Source organism: Pelophylax lessonae (genome assembly GCF_965119305.1).
Source record: "Pelophylax lessonae genome assembly, chromosome: 8".
Lineage (NCBI taxonomy): Eukaryota > Metazoa > Chordata > Amphibia > Anura > Ranidae > Pelophylax > Pelophylax lessonae.
The window spans coordinates 231683253-231709073 of NC_138775.1; the positions used below are offsets into that span (position 1 = coordinate 231683253).

At 40.0% G+C, this 25821-nt stretch overlaps 1 protein-coding gene across 2 annotated transcripts in view; it reads left to right on the forward strand.

Moving 5' to 3' along the window:
• Positions 1-25821, forward strand: part of ASTN1 (astrotactin 1) — an 808141-nt gene that overhangs the window by 607596 nt on the left and 174724 nt on the right. The window contains exons 5-11 of one of the 2 annotated variants that reach the window (XM_082264783.1): positions 10189-10296; positions 13261-13410; positions 14387-14554; positions 16636-16720; positions 20013-20087; positions 23435-23572; positions 23990-24140. In XM_082264783.1, coding sequence (XP_082120909.1) covers positions 10189-10296; positions 13261-13410; positions 14387-14554; positions 16636-16720; positions 20013-20087; positions 23435-23572; positions 23990-24140 — 875 coding nt within the window. The remainder of the gene's footprint in view (positions 1-10188; positions 10297-13260; positions 13411-14386; positions 14555-16635; positions 16721-20012; positions 20088-23434; positions 23573-23989; positions 24141-25821) is intronic. The other variant, XM_082264784.1, reaches the window with a different exon arrangement.

Consider the following 25821-nt stretch of genomic DNA (forward strand, 5'->3'; position numbering starts at 1 on the left):
CACAAATACCAGCCCTCAAAAGGGCTTTTGGGGACAATAGATATATATATATATATATATATATATATATATATATCCAAAAAAACCCTCAAATACCAGCCCTAGGAAGGGCTTTTTGGGGTGCTGTCCTTACAGCAGGAGTGTACCAAGAACACTGGCTAACAAGACCGGGAACACTGACTAACTGTCCCTAGCTATAACAGCAGCAGCAGCACTTTCCCTGCTCTCAGTAACACAGAAATGATCTAAGATGGATGCTGCCCTTGCTTATTTATAGGAGGTGGGAGGGTGTGGGAGGGAGGTATGCTGATTGGCCTGGAATGTGTCTGCTGACTGTGAGATTCAGGGTCAAAGTTTGCCTCAATGATGATGTATAGGAGGCGGACCGAACATCGCATATGTTCGCCCGCAGCGGCGAACACGAACATGCGAAGTTCGCCGGGAACCGTTCGCCGGCGAACCGTTCGGTACATCCCTAGTCCCAGGTTGAACACTGATTACAGTTACAGTAAAAGCGGCTTCTTCTATCTTCAGCATGTTTCATCCCCAGCTGGTGGCCAAGGCTGGTGGTTCTCTGGCTGTCCCTCAGACATTTCTGGCTCCCAAGTCCCCTTTATGCCATGCCCTACAATGCATACTTTTGTGAGTGCATTTCTATTTTTCAATAAATTGTAATTGTTTTAATGCTACACTATGAGGTTGTGCTGTTGTTTCTTTTGTTTTCTTCGAAAAGTTCCTTTTTATTGCATGACCACATAGACTGACAGTATTTTGGGACTATACATGGACCCTTAATCGGACATGTGATACGTGCCTGATGAAGAGTACCTGTACAGTTCCAAAGAGTTGTCTATGAGTTCATGCAACAAAAAAGAGCTTTGAACTTTGAAACAAGTTTGCTGGTGTGCTGACAACAAATCTTATCCATGTCACACATTGACGTGTGTCTTAGCACATGCTTAGAATTCCTTTTTGTTGCGTCTCTGTTGGTTTCAATGGATACACATCAAGCATAAATGCAAAGATGTGAGTCCTGCAGTTTCACATCCATAAATGTCATACACCTCTATTGACTTCAATTGTTTTTAACTAGTGTCCTGTGGCTTACCTGCAGTGGGAGCATGCATTAAAATGCAGGAAATTCTAAACTGTGAACAAACCCTAAGGGTGGCCATAAATGAGTCTGATAAACATAAACAGATTCAAGAAACAATTGTCCTGTGTAGGGGTTAATGCTATAATGAGCTCCTCCGGGCATTGGAAACATTCTTATTGCATGCTGGACGGAAGATGTGCGATGATGATTATTCCTTGTTCTCTGTGGGGAGAAAGTACCTATCACTGCATATCTGCAACATCCTTAAAGTGGTTCTAAAGTCAAAAGAGTTTCTCTGTATATAACAGTTTCTATGAATAGAGGAGGGCGGTGGGGGTGGAAAGGGTGGACATAGTCTGCGCTTTTGATAAGTGCCTGTCACAGGTCTGCCACTGATATTAACCCCAGAAAATTACAGCTGCTATAAGGGCAGGACAAGGGACTTTGGATTTCCACTATTACGGCTGGCACCAGTACAAAGGACACTCTGGATTCAACGTAACATCTCTTGCGCTGATTTTTTAAAAATATTTTAGACTTTAAAGTGATTGCCTACCCATCCAGCCTTTACTTTAGTCCCATTAGACCTCCTATCAAACCTCTCTAAAATCAATAATGTATACATTATATAAAACTTAAAAAAAAAAAATACTCCAAATAATGTTGCAAGGGTCTGGTTTTTAGAATTTTGCGTGCAGGAGAACAAGAGCAGATAAATGATGTTCCCCGGAAAACCTGTTTTTCCCTCATGTTTTTTATTGATTCCCAAAATTGTCCAATTAAAAATGTGTTATCACTCCACTTAAACTTTGATTGGCCCTGACCCCGATTTCATATTTTAAACAACACAAAGTGTATTAAAGTGCATGTAAACCTAAGAACAAACATATAATATGTTGCAGACTATCAGGTCTTAGATTTGGTGGCTCTGTTCGTTTTGCAGGCTGTTTTCCCTTTATTTTCACTGGGTGATCCTGTCAGTTACATCCTTCCTATAGAAGGTTGACAACACTCACTAACAGTACTGTATTTACTGAGCAGCATTGTCACTTTAGGACCTAGAAGTGTGGTAAGGCTACAGAACACCTCCCCATCTCCTCTTCTCTAAAACATAATAGTTCACAGTGGCTTAGCCTGGGTTGCCAGTGAGTGCCTGGGAAAAGTATTATATATACACTATATTACCAAAAGTACTGGTATGCCTGTCTTTACACACACATGAACTTTAATGGCATCCTATTCTTAGTCCGTAAGGTTCAATATTGAGTTGGCCCACCCTTTGCAGCTAAAACAGCTTCAACTCCTCCGGGAAGGTTGTCCACAAGGTTTAGGAGTGTGTCTATGGGAATGCTTGACTATTGTTCCAGAAGCACATTTGTGAGGTCAGGCACTGATGTTGGATGAGAAGGCCTGGCTCGCAGTCTCTCACTCTAATTCATACCAAAGGTGTTCTATCAGGTTGAGGTGCAGGCCAGTGAAGTTCCTCCTCACCAACCTCGCTTATTCTTGTCTTTATGGACCTTGCTTTGTGCACTGGTCCAAATCATTTGGTGGAGGGGGATTACGGCGTGTTTTTTTTTTCAGGGGTTAGGCTTGGCACCTTTGTTCCAGTGAAGGGAACTCTTAAGGCCTCAGAATACCAAGACATTTTGGATAATTTCATACTCCCAACTTCGTGGGAACAGCCCTTTCCTGTTCCAACAGGATTGTTCACCAGTGCACAAAGCAAGGTCAAAAAAGACATGGACGAGCGAGTTTGGGGTTGAATAACATGATTGGGATGAATTTTTAGAGGAGACTGTGAGCCAGGACTTCTCGTTCACATCAGTGCCTGACTTCACAAATGAACTTCTTGAAGAATGGTCAAACATTCTCATAGACACACTCCTAAACCTTGTGGACAGCCTTCCCAGAGGAGTTGAAGCTGTTTTAGCTGCAAAGGGTGGGCCAACTCAATATTGAACCCTACAGACAAAGACTGAGATGCCATTAAAGTTCATGTGTGTGTAAAGGCAGATGTCCCAATACTTTTGGTAATATAGTGTATGTATGCACTTATGTATAAATGTATATTATACTATAAATAATATACTATATACTGTATATAATACAGCGTACGTAGTGGGAAAATCTATGTCTTGCCTGAGTTTCCCTGTGCGCCCAGCATTCTCATCCACTCTATGCACCCTCCTAAGTGAGCACCCGCCACATTATAACCCCCCCCCCCCCACTGTATATCCCCACTCCCTTCATGCCCTACTCTATACATCTCCCCCATTGGGTTCCCCCATACTTCCACTCCCTATATGTGCACCCTAACTCCATAAAACGCCCCTCTCCCCAGGCTCACGGGTAGTTGAGGGATGTCTAGTGCAAATTATGCTCTTTGGCAGTGGCCGAAGAGGAAAGGAAGGAGGAAAGAAATCAAAGTCATCCTCAACTGTACTGAACAGCACACTGCCACACACTTAGTAGGAGTGCACCTCACTCTCCTCCACTCTGCCCACTCTAACTTAGAACTTCTCAGCTGAACTCACCCGCACAGTCTAAGATTGAGAGAGAGGAGGGAGCGTGGCACTGACAGAAACAGAACAGGAGTGCACACAGACCAATATTCCATCTACTCTTCTCACCCTGAATCCTTACTAATTTTGCTACAAAAAAAATTTGCACTCTGGGCAATCACCGATGACCCCAGCTATGCCACTGCAGAGAGGTGACAATGTTTTTCAGCTCACTACAAAAAGTTAGGAGCTGAATTGATTTCCGGCTGTATCGATTAGTATTTGTTCTATTATGGCATCATTTCTACAGGGGTAAAACATAGTGACATATGTTGGAGAGATGTACTGAATATTTTCTTTTATTTTGCCCTTATATACATTTTATATATTTCACATACAGTAAAACCTTGGTTTACGAGTAACGCGGTTTACAAGCATTTTGAAAGACAAGCAAAGTTTTTTTTCAAATAGTTGCTTTGATTTTCGAGCGCTGCCTTGATATATGAGCAATATACAAGCAGTAGTTTTAATGTTAAAAAAATAATTACACTCACAATCTTAAGGAGTCTGGTGCAATTTCAATGCCGCTGGTGTACAGTATACAGTGCTGTATGTGGCCAGAGGTCCGGGAGCACTGGAGGCTCCCAGCACTGCCTGCAGAACACGGAGCCACCAGCGCCCCCGGACCTCTGGCCATATACAGAACTGTATACTGTACACCAGCAGCTTTACCGTACAGCACAGTACATATACACCAATGGCATAACTGCACAGTACAGTACATATACACCAACGGCTTTACTGTACAGTACAGTACATATACACCGATGGCTTTACTGTACAGTACATATACACCAGCGGCTTTACTGTTCAGTACAGTACATATACACCAACGGCTTTACATTACAGTACAGTACATATACACCAATGGCTTTACTGTACAGTACAGTACATATACACCAACGGCTTTACATTACAGTACATATACACCAATGGCTATACTGTACATTACAGTACATATACACCAATGGCTTTACTGTACAGTACAGTACATATACACCAACGGCTTTACATTACAGTACATATACACCAATGGCTATACTGTACAGTACAGTACATATACACCAACGGCTTTACTGTACAGTACATATACACCAACAGCTTTACTGTACAGTACAGTACATATACACCAACGGCTTTACTGTACAGTACATATACACCAACAGCTTTACTGTACAGTACAGTACATATACACCAACGGCCTTACTGTACAGTACAGTACATATGCAGCTTGGAATTGCAGCAGACTCCTTAACAATGTGAGTGTACTGCATTTTTTTTTTCTTTTTATACAAAAGGAGCTGTGGATTGGGAGCCTGGTTCAAATGATATGTGAAGGGGTGCTGCAAAGTGCAGGTTAATTTGTTTTATTTTTACAGTACAGTACACTTTATGCTGTACAGTACTGTAGTTTGAAGTGCACTTTATACTGTATTTTGTATTGCCGTAATCATTTTTATATGAATAAATGGTTGTGGAACGAATCATCTGAGTTTCCATTATTTCTTATGGGGAAAGTTGTTTTGATATACGAGTGCTTTGGATTACAAGCATGTTTCCGGAATGAACTATGCTCGCAAACCAAGATATTACTGTATATGTTTGTCATTGGCAATGATGGCTGTAGATTACACAGTGCAACTGACAAAATGTCTTTCCTTTTACCTTCTATCTTGTACTGTCTCATATCATGATATCAATATCTGTGCCTCTGCTTTGCATTTATCATTTTGAGCCTATCAAGGTTCTGTCCTTGGCCCCCCTCCTGTTTTCCATATACTCCTTAGGCAAACTAATCAACTCTTATGGTTTAAATCACCATCTATATGCTGATGATACATTAATGTATATTTCCACTCGCATCATATCTCCTTATTTTATTGCAAATTGCCTTAAATCCATCTCTTCCTGGATGTCTTCCAATTATCTCAAATTAAATCCAGCCAAAACTGAATTAATCACTTTCCCGCCATCTTTATAGCAGATTTTTTCTATAGCATTTGACCACCCCTTAATTCACCATTCCTCCCGTTGTTTAATATCTTGTATTGCCTTATATTCTGGCATATTATTGGACATATTAAAAAATCTAATTAAATCCTGGCATGTCCAGCTGTAAAAAAAAAACATTGTTAAGTTCAGACTATTACTAAATCACTCACACCGCCAATATTCTATGCATAATTCTGCGCCTTCATTAATGCAATGCGTTTCTTATTGGCCTAATTTTTGCTTAACTTTTACATCTTCGGGTAATCGTATAACCTCTGCTTAGTCAATCATCTTACTAAACCACTTCACCTCTTTGCACCAATTTTAGATGCCCAAATACATTAGGTGGCGGGCCATCATTTTAGTCCTGCTGGAAGGCATAAAGGGGGCCTGGGGAAATGTTTCTTTTTATGGGCCTTCACTGCCTTTGTAAAACAAAATCCAATTGTTATATATTATACCAACTCCACCTTGTCAGCATTTCTCTTATTCTGGATTTTTGGAGGAAATATCAAATGCACAAACATATGCTGAGTTAGAACTAAACTTTTTTGTATCTTTAACTTGACCAAGGATATTTAACCAATTGCCGACTGCCCTATAGCAGTTTTACTGCCACAGGGCGGCTGCTGTGCGCAGGATCACATATATATATACGTGATCCCGCACTCCTGGGTAGTGGACGCGAATGAGCGTTGCCGGGAGCTCGCACCCACTGTGATTATGCACAGAGGGAGCCGATCAGTGGGTACTCCAGATCAAAGAAGCAAAGGGATTTCCAGTCACTACTTACCAACCAGCCAGCAACCAGCCAAATTAACCTGTCTAACAGTATGCGTTAAAAACAGGGGTTTAGTTGCACACATTTGCAAATATATGCGTAAGCTGCAGGCCGCGACAAGGCACCCTGATATCTGCAGTCCCTAACTCTACCTTTAAAGAGTCTCCACAGTGGGAGCACATGCATTCTGATGAGATAGATGGAGGACAGGTGACTGGAGGGAGCCCACCCCTCCTTAAAGGCACAAGGTCACACTGAACACCCAGCACATAGCACAATGGCAGCAAAGGTGTCAGTGCGTTGCCTGACCAATATAAATGTTATACGATATTGCAAAAAGTGGTCACCTCCCCCACCTATACCTGGTCTTAATAGTAAGGAGCACTGGAAGGGCAAACGCAGATCAAAGAAGCAAAGGGATTTCCAGTCACTACTTACCAACCAGCCAGCAACCAGCCAAATTAACCTGTCTAAGGGCTCTTTCACACGGTCCGCCTCCGGATAACAGCTCCGCCGGGCGGATAACAGCTCCGTCTCCGCTTGCAGAGCGGAGAGGGAGGTGTCTCAGCACCCGCTGCCCTCTATGGGGGATCGGAGGAGAGCGGACCGCTTGTCCGCTCTCATCAGATCCGCTCCGCTCCGATTACTGAACGGATGGAAAAATAGGGTTTCCATCCATCCAGATTTCAGCACAGGATCGGATGCAGATGGCAGCGGGTGTCAGCGGAGGTGTCTCCGCTGACACCCGCTGCCCCATAGAGCTGCATGGAGGATCCGATCAGATCCGCCTAAAAAACTGACAGTCGGATCTGATCGGACCGCCCGTGTGAAAGAGCCCTAACAGTATGCGTTAAAAACAGGGGTTTAGTTGCACACATTTGCAAATATATGCGTAAGCTGCAGGCCGCGACAAGGCACCCTGATATCTGCAGTCCCTAACTCTACCTTTAAAGAGTCTCCACAGTGGGAGCACATGCATTCTGTGGACTCAATCTCTGCCAGCACCCGCCGATCATTTGTTACACAGGCAGATCACAGTCTGCCTATGTACACAAGGCAGTTTGCCGTTCTGTTAGTAGGGAAGGCATTGATCCTGTGTTCCTGCAAAGCAGGGACATGGATCCATGCTTTCCCCTAGTAAAAACACCTCCCACAGTACACAAACACTGGTTAGGCATACATTTAACTCTTTGATTGCTCCTGATGTTTAACCCCTTGCCAGCCAGTGTCATTAGTGCAGTGACAGTGCACGTTTTTAACACTGATCACTGTATAAGTGTCACTGGTTCCCAAAAAAGTGTCAGTTAGTGTTCGAATGGCTGCCACAATATTGCAGCTGATCACCACTATTACTAGTAAAAAAAAAAAAATTACATAGATATATCCCATAGTTTGTAGACGCTATAACTTGTGCGCAAACCAATCAATATTTAAAAATTTTGTTTTTAACAAAAATATTTAGCAGAATGCATAGTGGCCTAAAATGATGAAAAAAATTGTTTTTTACTTTTTTTTTTTAATTGGAATGTTATGTTGCAGTAAGTAAAAACTATTGTTTTTTTTTTTTTCAAAATTATCGCTATTTTTTTGTTTATAGCGCAAAAAAATAAAAGTCGCACAGGTGATCAAATAATACCAAAAGAAAGCTCTATTTGTAGGGAAAAAGAGAACATTTTATTAGGGTACAACGTCGCATGACCGTGCAATTGTCAGTTAATGTAACGCAGTGCCGTATTGCAAAAAATGGCCTGGTCATTAAGGAGGAAAATCTCCCGGTCCAGAAGTGGTTAAATTAATGAATCAGTTAATTAATATTGTTTTTCTAATATGTGCATGGAGTTCCACTTTATCATTTTATACCCATTCACCTACTCAGACTTGGTGCGGTCAGGTGCTAATTGACAAGCTACAGACTTGTGAATCAGCAGTGACAATCTGATAGCCAAGCCTCCTGCAACATGTTTTCATTCCACTGTAGGGCAAGCAGCCACAATCTACAAGAGAGTGGGGACTCTGCTCTGAATTCACGAGCAGTGTAGCATTGTTGACTCACCATCACAGGAAGCTGCAACACTTTTTTGTTCTATTAATTTTTTATTTTATTTTATTTTTTTATGGGAGACCATTGTTCTTCTTACAATTGACCCTGTGGCTTCCTAGAACAGGGATCCTCAAACTATGGCCCTCCAGCTGTTGCAGAACTACACATCCCATGAGGCATTGTAAAACTCTGACATTCAGAGACATGACTAAGCATGATGGGAATTGTAGTTCCTGAACAGCTGGAGGTTTGAAGACCCCTGTCCTAGAGCCTTAGGTGGTTGAGGTGTTGACTTCCTCATAGTCTCAGAATACATTCTCTATCACCTGCTCTCCCTAGATCCCTAGATCCTACAGCATTATGGGGTATAGTGGAATCATGAGAAACCCTGTTTCTCTCTGTTTTACGTCACTGCATAAAACAGTGTCTATGTAGGGTTGAAAGTTTTGGAGGATTCTAGAGGTGGTTGTTTTGGATTACAGTGGTAATTGGTGGTGTGGGCTGTGAAACAGGGCAGTATTACATATTAAAAAGTATCACTTTAACTAAATGTATGTAATTTTCATTCTGGAACTATAGTAACAACCAGCTTTTGTAACTGAGAACAGCTATAAATATCCAGAATTATTTGCCTTGTGTATGTTAAAGAAACTTCATATTGACTCCTGTGGCTTACAGTTTCTTGGGGGCGTTTTTTCTTTTTTTTTATTGATTCTGGTTTTAACAAACAAGTATCACCCTGTAGCATTCAATCATACTATATGATTGACATTTTTCTTGTGCAATTTAGAAAATTAAAGCAGGCATGTGGTCTTCCTGGGTAATAAAGCCTTTTTTCCTTTGCATTGTTTTTTTTTTTACTGCCCTAATAGTGCTTTGTACAAGTTTAGGGTTCAATTATAAAAACAGGAACACTTGAAAAACAAGAGCTGCCGCCCATAGCAAGCAATATGGTGTCAGTTTAAATTTTCTTTGCTGGAAAATCATAATTATTATTATTGGCAATGCCACTACCTTTCATTGCTTTCATTTTGGTCTTAAGAAAGCAAATACATCTCTGCTGTCCATGAATGTTCATTAAAATGAGCATGAATGGTTCTTTGTTTTGTTGAATATTTTTCTTCTTTAGGAAGCAGAATAGCATATTATTAAACAGCCTTCAATGTGTTCCTTTACCCAAGAACAATAACAGTACATAATGTACGAAATAGATGTTTTATACTATTCAGGAGGATAGGTAATTCACTGTAACATCAAGGCAGCGATTCAGCTTTGCGATTGTCAGTGTTGTAGCCTGCTGTCCTTCCGTTGCCCTTGAATTGAATATAATTAAATAGAAGAATCAGTATGTGTAACATTTCAACAGGTAGCCAGTGGCTGTCATCTACTAGGCCAAAGGGCAAAAGAGAAAAGCAGCTCCAGATAGCGATTTAGAAAAGAGATGCAATAGGAGACACAAAATGAAGAGACAAATGCTACCAGCTACATGAGATTTCATGACATATTCTTTTGTACTTCTTTTAATCTCCTGCGTGCCAGAGGCTTTGAAAGTATGTCGTTTTGCAATTTTTTGTTGGCCCCTGGAGTTGTGGAATATGTTTGTAAGAGTTTATTTATATTCCATCAGATTATTGCATTGCTCCCACAACCCTCCTTCCCTGCGATGCCCTATTTTAATTTTGCTTATCGAAAGACATTGAATTATATCTTACAGCAGGCTCGGCCTTTCTCAACCCCGAAGGAGAATGCGGAGGAGAGATGGATAGTGACACTCAGCTGACTTTCTATACGGACCCTTCTCGGAGCCGAAGACGTAGTAGAGGTCAGTTTTCAAATTTGATTTTTTAATAGATGTTTTAAATGGTCAGTTCACCCAAGTTTGATATTTAGGTGCTTGAATATTTGAGGGCTTGCACTGGCTTCTTTGTTAGCTGACTTTAGTAATGTGTGACAATTGCTGTCGAACAGGGCACCATACTTTTGATTCTAGTAAGGCCTTTTGACTTTGAGGCCTTATATGTTCAACTCTTTTCACTCTTCGTCATTAGTACTACATAAAAGCCTTCTTCCTACCCTGGAGGCTTGAATACATTTATATGTAGTGTAACATTCTGTGAGAAAGTTTTCTCCCATCCCGTTGTTAAGAACTTTCATTAAAATATATTCCTCCATAGAAAATTTGAATAAATAGTAACATTGAAATGTAAATCTAATCCTCAAAGTCCACTTTGGATATAAAGGCATTTGTGTGCACCATATGCCTTTTTAAACTATTATCTCAACTTGTACAAGTAGTAATGAGAAATCAGAGCTAAGGGAGGAGCCCAGCAGGATTACCCACTTCAGGCTTCCTGCAGAAAACTACAGAAGGGTGGAGCAGCTATGACCGGTCTTTATTATTATTTATTATAATTACAATAATTATATTATTTATTGTTTGTGTATTATTCTTTAGGCTCCTTTCAGACGGCCGCTCCGCTGCTTAAGTCCGCTGCGGGACTTTTTTTTTTTTTTTTTCCACGGAACGGATGACATTTCTGTCATCCGCTCCGTGTGCCCGCATATCATCCCATCCGTTTGCGGATGATATGCGGACATAATGTAAGTATATGGCACTGCGGATGTCAGCGGATGACACCGCTGACATCCGATTTTCCTTCCTTTCCATTTTTTACACGGATGGAAAAATGGGGTTCTGTTCCATTCGTAAAAACGGAACAGAACTGAAAGGAGGAAAATCGAATGTCAGCGGATGGTATTCCGCTGACATCCGCAGTGCCTTTCACTTACATTGATGTCTGCAAATCATCCGCAAAAAAAAAGGATGATTTGCGGACACACGGAGCGGCCGTGTGAAAGGACCCTTAGTCTGGATTTCTACTTTAAACAGAATGCAAAAAAATAGTCTGTATTGCAAGATGCCATCTGCTGAATGTCAGTTGGTAACAGTAATTCAGATGTCAGCAGTGGCACAGTTAAGATTGTAATTTTGGAGGCTGTCCAGCAGGGAGTCATGGTTTAAGAAACAAACAAAAATAAAATCTGATAGATGGAATAAGTGTTTTTGAGATTTCTCATTACTGCCTGTCCCACTGACATGGGAACAGGAAGTGAAAAGAAATCTGTTCGGAAAGTTTGCAGACAGATAAAAAACTTGACAAAGGTTCTGACCTTTTCCCACGCTATCCAAAACGAAAAAGAAAGTGTGCTTTAGGACAGAAGAAAGAATCTAATCACTAAACAAAAAAAAATAAATATTTGCAGGTCAAAGGTAAAAAATAAGATGCAATATTTAGGATCCAAGGAAACCAATGCTTAATAGGATCCAATGGAAACCAATGTTTATAACTAAGTATCCATTTTAGGGTAGCCATACCTGCTCCAATTTATTTTTGTATGAGCATGCATGGATATTGATGTAGATACATTGGGAAGATTAGGAAAACATCTTTGTCACTGACTTCTCTGAGGGAAAACAGTAGAGATGAATGATTGCTATTTGTCTCAAATGAGGGCTTTGGATGTTAGTTGATATCTATGAAAATGGGGGGGGGGGGGGACAAAAAAATCTGTCTCAAACTCATTATATGTATTTCACACCAAATGCTGTATACAGGGGCATTCTACGGCATACACTTTTTAGCATTATGGTTACACAGCTTGTATTATTTGCATTAGCATTACCACTAGCCTCAGGAGCTTGCCCTGCAGACCATGCACAAGGTCAAGACTTACGTGACCAGACATTATTTAGTCTGGCAGATAAACAAAAAAAAAAACAGAGTATGTGGAAACTTTTCAGAAAACAACACAATATTCCACTTTAAAGTAGATTTCTTCATGTCTAATTCTGAGGACTTATATTGCAATAGTCTTCTGTTGCATCTGTTTCATCCTTGCAATGGATGACAATAGATAACAATCAGGATCTCTTTTCCACATATTGAGATCACTAGCTTATTCTGGGCAATGTAATAGGTTTATCATCAGTGTGCTTCCCCACTAGCTAAAACACCCTCAGAATTACTATATAAGTTTTGACCCAGCTAAGGATACAGCTACTTATAAACATAATTAGGTCTAAAGATAGGAAACTGAGGAACCAAGGGCTGCATTGTAGGTAGGCAAGAGAGTCTTGTACATGTTTATCTAAACTCAGAGGTCTGCAAGAAGCAAGTCCAATCAGAGCACCATAGCCATGATCAGAAAGTTCACATGAGCTTTGATTGATTCATACTGAAGGGATCATACACAGCCAATGTATATTGGGGGGCTCCGGCATGCCTCTTCATCAGTGCTTGGAATTTGTGTATATTTGAAATTGGAGTACTAAGTTTAGCTTATGTGGACTGTTTGACTATTGGTTTGGTGCTCTTATTAAACTTGTTCTTTGTAGATCTTACCTGGGTCTCTTAGTTGAGTTTAACCTGTTTGCATGTCAGCGGCCTTACCAGAGGCACAGTGCTCCATATACTGGACTGACCTTCTACAATCAGGAGACATTAAGGACTAACAGTGTCTGTTGCACACACTTTCCAAAACCAGAAGTACCAAGCTTTTTCTCTGGCAATGTTAGCTTTAAAGGGCGATGGGGATATGAGTGGCCGGTAAATGCGCGCCCCATTCCCTCCTTTCTCTAAAGTAAACCTGTTACTTTAAAAAGTACAACTTCCCATGAAACCAAAAGTGTCACTTATGCAAACGTGAAATTAAAAATAATGGTGAACTGACCATACTTTTATTTTCAGTTGTATTTAACTGCCATTATTGTGTTCTGTGCTTACAGTTGGTTCGCCCCGAAGTCCTGTGAACAAGATGACGCTAACACTCCTTAGTATAACCAGTTGTGTTATCAGTCTGGTTTGCTCATCACATATCAGCTGCCCTTTGATAGTTAGGATAACCCTTCATGTGCCCGAACATCTGATTGCCGATGGTAAGTACAAAAACAGTAACAGTAAGTATCCTCAAAACTATAAATGTGATGGCACTGGGATTGCTTATGAAAGAGAGAAAGCATGTTATGTTAGCAAAACACTAGTTAGTGGGTTGCATAAATTGTGTTTATTTTTAAAATTGTCTATTTTGTTACTTTAATCCTCAGCTAACTTTGATTTGGCCATTTACACAATATTTTAAGTTAAGTGAACTGGATCCAACCAACTCTAACTTTATTGGCCCATTCTGCAGTAAATTTATTTTCTGTCACCAGATGGCCAGGTTTATTGTTGAGGGTGTTCAGATCCTGTTGGGAGCAGTAGAAGTGATGGACCTGGACCTTGATTGACAACAAATTTGCAGGGAACTTTTCAATCTATCTATGGGTAGCACTTAAGATTTTCATAGACTGTGCATTACAGTGCAGTTAGATTTGCAGACCTGGTCAAACCACTTAAAATGAGTTTTTCTTCATTTGCACAGATTCACAGATTCATGTATAGACATGCATGCTCAACTGCAAAAGATTGCATGCATATGTTTATGGTATTGGGAGAGGAGATCATTGGCAGACACCACATTGGCTGGCTTGACTTTTGAGAAGCAAAAGCAGCAGGGTGAAATAATTCAATATGACTATTAACTTGATCCATCCTTTGATTAGTATTATGATTGGTTTGTCAAAATCCAAAACTGCCTGGTACTATCTATACCCCCATCCCATTACAGTTGAATAAAAAGCCCATTGTCTAAGTTTTAGTTTTTCTAAACCAGTAGTCTTTTGTAGATCTTTGTTTAGCCCAGATTTAGGACTAATGTACAAATAAGCTAAAAGAAAGTATAAGATCAATTCTTTAAATAACATTTGCTTCAAAGTGTGCCCCTGTGGAAAAAAAAGTTGAATGTTTTTATAAGTCTAAATGGAAAAAAGTTTATTTAATATATTTAACCTCCTTCATTTCTTTCCTAATTAGGCAGCCGCTTTATCCTACTGGAGGGAAGCCAGTTGGATGCCAGTGATTGGTTAAACCCTGCCCAGGTGGTGCTCTTCTCACAGATGAACTCTAGTGGCCCTTGGGCACTAGATCTTTGTGCAAAGAGAATACTGGACCCCTGTGAGCACTTATGTGACCCTGATACAGGTAAAATAATTATAAGCTAATTCTTTTTACTCTTATGGTATATTATACTGCTCTTTTACAATGTATAAAATCATTTTTAATTACTATGAATGTGGTGAGCTGCTTGTGATCTGTCAGAGATTGTTACAATTTGCAGTTTTGCCTTGATTTCTTTAGTACATTGCCATTTAATTTGCATCACAGATAATATTGCAAGGTATTCGGTGTAAAGTGACACTTGAGCATCCTACAGGGAAATTTGTATTGGTAGCATGATGCAAAATCATGAAATCCAGTCATTAAAGCATTATTCATTATTTATTATTTATTAAAGCCAAACTCCAACCAAAGATTGTTGTTGTTTTTTTTTTTTAATATTCTGTAGTAGGGAAATGTTAGATCCTCCATCAGGATTGCTGTCTGTCGTGTATTGCTGTCTTCATACTTATTCGGGAGATTTTCTTCCTGTAAGGACAGGATGTGATAGGAACTCTCTCGATAGGAGAGACGGAAAAAGACACAAGCATAGTAGAGTGGGGTTAGAACTTCTATCTGTGTTTTTTTTTTTTTTTTTTGCGCTCAATGCCTTCCTGCCCTGTGACAAGTACTTATAGGTTTAGGAAATAAAGACTCTCCCAGTAGGATCATAGAGAGAAAAATAATTTAAAAAAAATGGATCTGAACCTTAACCTTCCTAGCGGTATTCCCGAGCGTGACTCGGGGTTAGATTTTAGAGCCAAAAGCGGTAACCCCGAGCCACACTCGGGGTACCGCTAGGAAGATCGCTGGATCCTGGTAGAGGTTTTACTTACCTTTTCTCCAGGATCCAGCGAAGATATCCTCCCGATCATCTGCGAGCCCCGGCTTCTGTCTCCGGCGACGTGACGTCCGCCGGGGGGTGGAACCGGCGGCAAATTCAAATGTAAAACACACCAAACACACTGATACCATTCAAAATAAAAAAAATTCACATTACATTGCCCCCCAGTGCCCTTTCCTGCAGTTTTACTGTACCTTTTATGTAAATATATGTATATATATATATATATATATATATATATATATATATATATATATATGCATATATATACGTATATGTATATATATATATACGTAATTTTTGTGAATGAGCAGCCCAAACCAACTGTATACATTATATATATATATATATATATATATATATATATATATATATATACATAATATATGTATACATACATAGGGGCCAAAGGGAAGAACCATGATAAAAGTGATAGCTTTTGAACAGAGCAAAGAACAGGGGAAATGGTGGCAGGACATATAAGAATTCAAATTTTTGCATGTACAACATTATTTACAACATATTTTTTTACTTTTTAAATTGTGTCAGGGTCCATTTTGGCAAGCATTCAATTTGGCCATTTTTGATTTGGCTGAATATGCACAAGCAGATTTGTCAAACCAAATTTATAGAGAATCATACAATTCTTTCAGTCAATTAAAACAATGAGAATTGTATAAATTGCATGATTCTTCATGGATCCAACTAATCACTAGGCACATATTTAGCCAACTAAATATCTTCTATTCACTGAATAGGATGAGATTTACCAAATGAGCCAGAATTTCCTGTTTCCTTGTTCCTTAGTCCTTGATTTCTGCTATACAATGACACAATTTTGTCCTGCTGCTCCATAACTGCCAAAGCAGGATCATCCACAGGACACCCTAAGCAGGAGTCTAGGGCCTGATGAAGGCCCAGGGACCCAATGTTCATGTTCCTGCAGTAATCCAATAGCACAATTGGTCTAGCCATTGAACCTTCATGACACTTCACAAAGAAGGGTGAATTCCAGGCAATTTGTCTGGCAGTACAGGCCGAGCAGATGGGATGGCTTATCTGTGTTTAACTTCATCATTGTCAAGGTTTATTGAAGGGATTTGTGGGCCAAAGCTGTTACTTTGCCTAGAACCCCATTGTGCATGTAATGCATCACTGGTACCACCCCGCAGTTTAGAGGGACTGAGAAATCAAGTAACAAAAGGGGGCAAGTGTACAATAACTATACCTTGTACAATTTACCTTTTTCCAAAGGATAGTCAGGTTATTTTTCTCATTTTAGGAGAGTGTCTCTGTCATGAAGGATACATGAGGGATCCAGTGCATAAACATCTCTGCATACGGAATGAGTGGGGAACAAATCAGGGGTAAGTGACCTTAAAAGCTCTACTTTAGTCCTATTACACATGACACAGATTTAGCCAGGCATGGAAAATTATTTTAAGGCAAGGAGTCCTGAAAATTCAGTGACCTTAGATCAAAAATGTAAATATAACTGTGGTAAAAGGTAGCTTTTTAATTAGTTACTTGAAACCAATAGCAAGCAATTCTGGGTGCCTGATCATAGTATCTGTGTTCTTCCAGGGTGTATACAAAGCCCTTTAACCTGGGGTACTCTAATACATAAATACCTTCAGTTAGGAAGTTGGCACTAAGCCCTGGCACTTTCCAAATTCTCTGCTTCTTGAGTGATTTATTAATGTAATGGGCAACCTCCCTTACCAATCAAAAGGTATAGGGGCACAGCACCCAGATATAGGGGATTTCAGGGCTCTGCAGAGGAGCATTTATACTAACACTATCTTTGTGGCTGGCAGTTTATTCTATCTAATGCCCCGTACACACGTACCTATTGTCGGCCGTAAATATTCGGCCGACGACCGATCGGCCGATTGTAGGCTTGTTAGTATGATGCTTCCAACAGCCGACAGCGCATTTTCGGCCGAACAGAATCTGTCATGCAAGCATTAAAATTTTTGTTGGCCAACACCAGAACGGCCGATTGTTCGCCAGTCAATACAGATTTCAGCCAACAGACAGCAGATTTGCAAGACTGGGCATGCTCAGAAAAGAAAAAAGACAAGGAAAGTTAACCATCACATGACATCACTTCTGCAGTCGGCTGTTGTTGGCCGACAAAATTAGTGTGCAGTCTTTTGCAGTTTTCAACAGACACGACAACCCTGGACAAAAGACGGCCGATCGGTACGTGTGTACGAGGCTTTAGTTTGTCCTTGTAACACAGCCATTGTCAACCAGGTTTCAGCGGAACTCTGGGGTTCCTTCAAAGGTTTCCAGGGGTTTCTTGAGCTATGACTAATTAACCTTCCGTTTGATGGTGCCTGCGTAGTTCTGGGGCAAATGCCCCATGGCAGAGCCAGCAACATGACAACAGCTGTCTTTATGGGTGGAATTCTGACCACCATTGTAGGGGAGCCTTCTTAACAATGGCTACCAATGTAAGTGGTATTTTTCTCAAAGATCCATAAATAAATATGTTTTAGCAGGAGTTCCCTAGGACTTGAAAACTATTTGAAGAGTTCCTGTGGGATAAAAAGGATGAGAAAAGCTGTTGTAATGTGTTTGTGCCACATTTCGAGGACAGACTTATGATAGAATAAACTGCCAGCCCCAGGGTAGTGTTAATATCAAAACAAGTGAGAAACCTTTCTTATAGTTTTAGGCTGCATTTTCACGTAGTGTTTCATAAGAACACTCAAAATTGCATGATTTCATTATGAAACAGACAAGAAATGCGTGTCTCACTTGCACTGCAATTTATTGTTAATGGCACCTCAAACATGGCTGAAACATGTTTTTTTTTTGCACTTGAAAAGCATGTGCTAAACATACAGTTAAAAAATGCCCAAAGCTTGATGCTCAAAATGGTGCCTTAGCGACTTTTATGCTTTTTGGCGCACATACAATGAATGGGCTACCCTTTGCATGTGGTGCAAAACTATGTGAGAAATCTGAATATGTGTGGTGTGATTTTGTGCATGTTTGCAAAACACTAAATGTGAATGCAGGCTTAAGGGCAAATCCATGTCTGTATTTTAGTAAGTTAAAACTGTAGTAACTCTATTATTATTATTGTAAATAATAACAGTTTACAAGAGTTAAGATATAACTAAAGGCAATTGTTTTTAAAAAATCTTGAACAGAGTGGAGAGGAATTAGAACCCATGTCAGTTTTTATTGCTGTCTGTGCCCCTGTTAAGGAGATTCACCCTCTCTATTTGTCTTGTTTACCATTATCATAAATTTTAGGCTGTCCCCAGAAAAGTAATAGTGGGGAATACTTCCAATGGGGACAATAGTTCTGGTGACATGGGGGGTCCCCAAGAAATTACCTTAATTTGCATGGATTTCCTCTCACTTCCTGTTTGGCTATAAGACAGGAAGTGAAGAGAAATGTCCACAATGGGACACAGATGACGAAAAAAACCTGACAGGGGTTAAATCCCTCCAAAATAACAAAAAAAAAATGTTTTGCCTGATGATTCTACTTTAAGTGCATTTCCAATTTTGCAACCAAGTAGGGATAACACCAATTTTATATTTGTTACATGTTACCATTCACATATCATACATTATATATTTAAAAATTGTAGCTTACCTTTTTTTTCAGATTATCTTTTATGGAAACTACAGCAAGGAAAATTCCTACATATTTTTTTTTTTTATGTTTAAGGGGCTGGGGAGCTGTATTTGCCATCATTAACCTTGTCTGTACCAAGTTAAAAAACAGGAATATAAACAGTGTCCCATGGAATGAGATGCTTCAGCTGCTGAGGTTCTAGCAAGTAACCAAACATCTCTAAGTTACCCCTGTGGCAAGCCAACATAAGTAGCCATAAGCTTAGACAAAAAACTATAAAAAAAAAAACCTATATACTAAAAATGGCTCAATTTAAGGAATCAGTGATAAGATAAAGGTACCACATTCCAGTTATATTGGAAGACACAAACTAGAATGATATGGGGCACAAGTCGGGACTTTCAGGGTACCGTATATAACCAATAACAATAGTATAGCACTAATGTAGTGTATTATATATAAAAACATTTATTTTATTGTACATCATTAACACAAGAAAAAAATAAGACAGGAGGACAAATTATACATACAAAAATGAACATTCAATATAAAAACAATTCAAGCAGAGTTGTAAACCTCATATATTCATAGAGTTGTATTGAAACCATCGGAAAGTACCGCAGGGCCAGATTGATCTGGTAATCACCCATGTACTTCCTTAGGTATACAACTACCCACTACCGTACATGTTTCGTGGTGTGATCCGCTTCTTCAGGGGTACAGGGGTACATATAGATGTTCAGAGGGACAACTGTAGAATGATTGAAACAGAGAATTGATTAGAATACGAATTTACACCAGTTTTATTACAACATTATTATCAGTCATTCACCTGTGTTTCACGTGTTTGGAGGGGGATAAACCATCCGTCCACACGTGTACATATTAAAGGATATTATAAAAAAAACCTGTATAATAATAATAATTATTATATTACTTCCTTCACAAAAAATAAAGAAGGTTTAAACACTCATGTGAATGTCTCAATCCGTGCAATTTCCTCTGTTCACAATACAGTATAATCAGATATATGTACTTATCGTTGTCTTTTGATGCAGCCCTTGGCCTTACACCATGTTTCAGAGAGGATTTGACCTGGTTCTCGGAGAACAACCAGCTGACAAAATATTCAGGTAGAACTTTAGCTTATCAGCACTGTGCTCATTGCATTACTAGTTTACAATTCACAGTACATATCAAGCTCAGCGAACAGGGGCAATGTGTGGCGACAACTGACATTTAGTTCAGGCTGTAATGTAGGCTCAGACTTTGACCTTCAATGTGCCCAGCTCCTTCTATACACACACACTGCCAGTGATGGATGACAGGAGTCTAGAATTTTGCCTATGGCCTCCAGGTCTGACGATTTCCTCAGTAACTCTAACTAGTCTGTTTGCTTCCACTGTTTTTATGAAGAATAGTTACCAGAGAATGTTTTGCATTTTTAACCATCAATGACAGCAGAAGGCTTGGTTTTAAAGTAAATACCATTTATTGGCTGACTCTCGCACTTATGAGAAGACATCATCTCTAAAAAGTCTTAAGGATTTCGAAAGCTTGCATCTTCGGTCCACTAGGTTAGCCAATAAATGATACCACTTTAACTTAAGCTGGATACACACTATACAATCATCTTTTAATGTTTTCCTTTAGATTTACCAAAACCATATAATATGAGGTCAAACCTAAACACGTTAAATGTGTATGCAATCAGTCAGGCCCTTGCACTACATAGAGAAAAGACAAAAAAGAAAGGGGCGCACCGACCTAGTGCATCACCACTAAAACCATTTATTAAAATATTAAAAAGTATACAATATACTCACAAGGCAGGTGTGATAATACACACATCAACATTGCATATAAAATCTCCAAGGTAGCCAAGGTCCCATATGTAGCCGAATAGCATGCAGAGTGCCGCATGGGGCTGCTGTGGCTGGGCTGACGCGTTTCAGGGGCGAACCCCCTTCCTCAGAGCCAGAAAAATTGCTGCTTGCACTACATAGTTGAAGGTAAATCTAAAGGAAATCTAACAACAAAGATTGTATAGTGTGCATCCAACTTTAGAGCCTGGTGCTTGTGTGAGTTTTTTTTACAAACACAGATCAGATTGTGACATTTGAAGAGGTTTGCCTTTTACCATAGTCAAAGAAGGGAGTATTTGGTGATTCATTGCCTTCAGCTCGTTAACTTCCACATGAATGCTAAGAACTTTTTTGTAGTGACAGATCTAAACTTAGCTGTGCTGAGAAGGACTGGCTGCTAGGAATAGTGTATCTATGGCAGCATCTCCCCTAGTTCATCATATCACTGACCGATTTCAGATAAGGGGTGAGACTTCAAAAAGTCTTCAGCTTTTTTATGGAGTTTAATAAGCTCAGGGATTGAAATCATAATCCACCTCTATGAGTAAACATGCCCACGGGAGGGCAGACATAGAGGCACAGTCCATCAGCCCTTCAGTACATAAGCCAAGTCATTATAAAATTACACAGAGGAGCATGTACAGAAAACCCCTAGTGTCAATTTTTTAGGGGAAGACAATATTGTTCAGACAAGCCTACTCATTGGTATTTCAGCAGAGAAATACTGGCAAGAGGTGTCAGCAGTAACCACACAAGGTGATACACTGTTGAAAACTTTCAGAGGGGAGGCAAGGGCTGTCGCACATGTGAATAAGCCTTCAAGTGGAAGTAAACCCTCCTATCGTTTTCAGCCAAGGAAGCTGCCATCTTGGTCTCTGTTTGATCTTCAACTGCCATGGTGCTGCATATGTGATCAGTTATGACACCAGCCATTGGATGGTTTGACAGTTTGGTTGAGCCCACAACCAATGTGACAAATAGCATTTCTGGCATGCCAGGAATGTAACTGTTTATTAAAACTATTAAACTAATGCGTTTACTTTCGCTTTAAGTGCTGTAAATATGTGGAATAGTCTTCTGCACAAACTGTTTCAAGCTGACTTAGTAGGCTGCTTGACAAAAAAAAAAAAAAGGCTTGACGTGTATCTAAATGCACAAAATATTACTGGCTAATAATATTTACATAAGTGTCAACTGTCGCAGATTATCCAGGACAGTCCTATATCCAAGTGCTCTGTCCCACTGATACTTTATCCTTGGCTCTATCCCAGAATCACAGCATCACCCTGGATTTACTAAGCATGTTGCATAATGCAATAATGAGTATTAACTTTTTTCCTCCCTAGATCCGCAAGAGGGCGGTTCCAACATTAGCAGGGGTAGGGCAATCCAGAAAGAAAGTAGGCATGAATCTGGGTAACATTATCCTGGGGTCTGGGACAAATATGTTGGCAAGTATGTACTGTATTTTTGAAAAATAACATTGTAGTATGCAGGGAATGTACTCTTGCTTTTGGGGATCATAAAGGAATTCTTGTTTCAGCAAGTTATAACTATATTTATTTATAATGATGTAGGCAAACTGGGGGATGCAAAACACAATCTGTGCAAGCTTTGAGCTGTAAAAAGGTATATCTTTTAATATACAGCAGAACAAATATTGGTAAATAAAACTAGTACTGATGTTCCAGCTAGGTGCCCTAAGTGCCGGTTCACACTAGGTCGCTCCGACTTAGGGAGCGACCTGTGAAGTCGCGTGCAGCGCGACTTCGGCGCGACTTGCACGGACATCATAAAATGAATGTCAATGCAAGTCGCCTCCAGGTTGCCCCGAAGTAGTACAGGACCCTTTTTCTAAGTCGGAGCGACTTGTGTCGCTCCTATTAGAACCGGTCCTGAACTACTCAATGACCGCGACGGTGCACGACTTGCCAGGCTGACCAAGTCGCCTGACAAGTCGTATTAGTGTGAACCGGCACCTAGGTCTTGCCTCCTCCATTTACCTATTGATCCCTCATTATGATGGATAGCCTTATAGACCAAAAGAGGTGCACTTGATGGAGTGCATCAGCCCTTCATACTAGTAGTAAGCTTTGAAATCCGGTCAGTAAAATAGTGTGAGATTTGGAGCAGGTATGTAAAGATATTTGGCAGTTCTTGATACAATTCAGTGCCATTACAGTACTATTTTATGATACATTTCATTAGTACTGTAAACATAGGACAGTTTCATGACATGCGTCTTAAGAGATAAACTTTAAATGTGGGATAAGCTGTGAAAATGTGTTATTTTGTGGCCAACTGCAGAACATTTTTTATGCTTGGTAATGTGATTGGTGCAATTCCCATTCTAACATTTTTTCTTTAGTTGACAGTCACACATTTCAATTTTTATCTCAGATATAGATATAATATATTGACAAGGCTGAATTCCAGCTCCCCCTTCCACTATTTTCCCCAAGGCCTGTAGATATTGATGGTCCTTCTTCTCATGCGGTGTGGATGGTTTGAGGAAGAGCTGTAGTAATGATGTTTGTTTTTGATCCTGATTCATTTATTTTCCATGAATGTATATGGAAAAAAGGAGTGGTGACACCTTGTCTCTTTTAACACAGATTTACGTACACACTGGGAGAGGGTATGTGGCTTCCTCTCAGTAAGAGCTTTGTCATCCCCCCTGCTGAACTGGCCATTAATCCATCAGCCAAGTGTAAAACAGACATGACTGTCATGGAGGATGCTGTTGAGGTCAGGTGAGTGCGTGGGGATCCACAGGGGAGACATAGTGTCAGTGTGTTGTGCTTCTCCCTGTGCTCTGATTAATGGGCCTTCCTGTATCAGGGACACATTGTTCTAGTAAATAATGGCTGAATGCTGAATGCATTCTTTGTGCTGCTTGCTCATAAACAGTTACTATCTTACCAAGACAGCACATTTCTGCCAGATGATTTGTATGTTTTTATCAACACATCTCTCACTTTTTGCCTATGTCTCAATCCTACCCATTTCCTTAATCTATTTTCCCGTCACCCTGACCTCTTTTGTGCCCCTTTCACTGACTAGTGCTCTCTTTTTCTAGCTTGCCTTGATTTGATATATTTCCTCCTTGTCTCTTCCTATCTATCATCCTTCCCCCCTGTTTCCTTTCCTATTGTTTGCTTGGCCAACAGAGAGGAGCTTATGACCTCTTCTTCATTTGATAACCTTGAGATTCTGCTAGACTCCTTCGGTCCTGTTCGGGATTGTTCCAAAGGAAATGGGGGATGCAGCAAGAACTTCCGCTGTGTTTCTGATCGTAAGCTGGACTCCAGTGGTTGTGTGGTAAGTGGATTTGTAAAGTTTCAGTCTTTGTGGTTAGCTGCATACTTCACAAAGATATAAGTAATCTTTAAAGGGCAGCTGTAGTCTCTTTCTATCGTTTTTTATATATAGTAGCAAAGGGCCTCCTGGATTATGCAATTCTGTGTGTTTAATGTAAGTGTGAAGAATGTTTAGTAAGATAGTTTAGATAAGGCTTTAAAATACTTTACAACTTTCATTTTTAGTGGAGTTGACATTTAATTGTTTGTCACCGCCCAAATTGGCAACCACCAACATAAACACTTAAGCCTAGTACACACGCAACGAATTTCCACCGACCGGTCGTCCGTCTTTTGTCCAGAGTTGTGTTTTGTTGGTTGGAATGTGCCTAGACTGCACACAAATTTTCCCGCACGACAAAATTCTACTTCAGAACTGATGTCATGTGTTGGTTTGCTTTCTTTGTGTTCTTTCTTCTCTAAGCATGCCCAGTCTTGCTCATAAGATTTTTCCCTGTCGAAATCTGTAATGACTGCACGAAAATCGGACGTGTTTTGACAGAGGACAAAAAATTTATAGCCTGCACACCAGAATTTTTTCGGCCGAAAAGTCGGAGTCGGTTGTCGGAAGCATCATACTAACAAGCCGAAAATCGACAGATCGGTCGTCGGACGAAAATTCCCGGCCGAATTTCGACACGTGTGTATGAGGCTTTAGCCTAGTCTGCTCTGTACTCATGGTGGCCCCCAGACATCCAGAAGAGTACTGCTTCAGCCATAGGAATGAATAAGCCAAGCAAAGCACAAAGTGCGGTAGGAGTTGGACTTTTTTCAGTAAAAGCTTTGTGGCTTCAGCCGCACAGGGTTGAAGGTGAGTATATGAGTACATAGCTGTCACTCAGGGAATTGCCAGGAACATTGAAAGAACAGATTCTCTAAACTGAAGTTGTCCTTTAGGTGTAAGCAATGTTTTTAGTAAGGTGTTAGAAACATGGGGAGGGAGATTATAATGTTATGGTTGCGCCCTACATACAACTGTGCTTTGACATCAAGTGGACTTTTTTCTAACATGGAAGATATTTAGCATGGACAAAGAGAAAAAAAAAAAATTAACATCGCAACCTGGCCAGCAGCCTATAACACATACAAAGTTTAGCTTTTGATGGCTGTATGGATATCACAGCCAAAGTGTTACATTATCATTTTCCATAAATCCGAAGCCCTACATGCATAAGATCATAGCTCTTTACAACATCATGCAATCCCCTTTTAGCCTTCAGAATGGCTTTAATGCATTGTGTTACCTATCTTAAAAGTATCTATATTTACAAGGACTAAACGTTGCCATGTTGCTAAAGTGATTGTAAACAATCACCTTGTAAAACAACATCACTTTAAAATAGAGATGAAAGGCAAAACATATTTGTATAGATAAAAAAAAAAAACATTACAAATACCTTTTTCCCTTTTTTATAAGTGATCACAGATCCTTTGTTCTCAGCTGCATAAGAGCTGGAGGAGGAGAAGCAGCAGCACACTGAGATTTCCAGTAAATGGCTGTGCAGCGGGGGGGAGGGGGGGTTAGGGGGTGAGGACAAGTTTGATCATTGGAGGAAAGCAGGCTGAGTTCCAAGCATAGCTAGAAAACTGACCACGCTGTGATCTCCTCTTAGTGTGGTCAGTTTTTATTAGGAAGGCAGAGA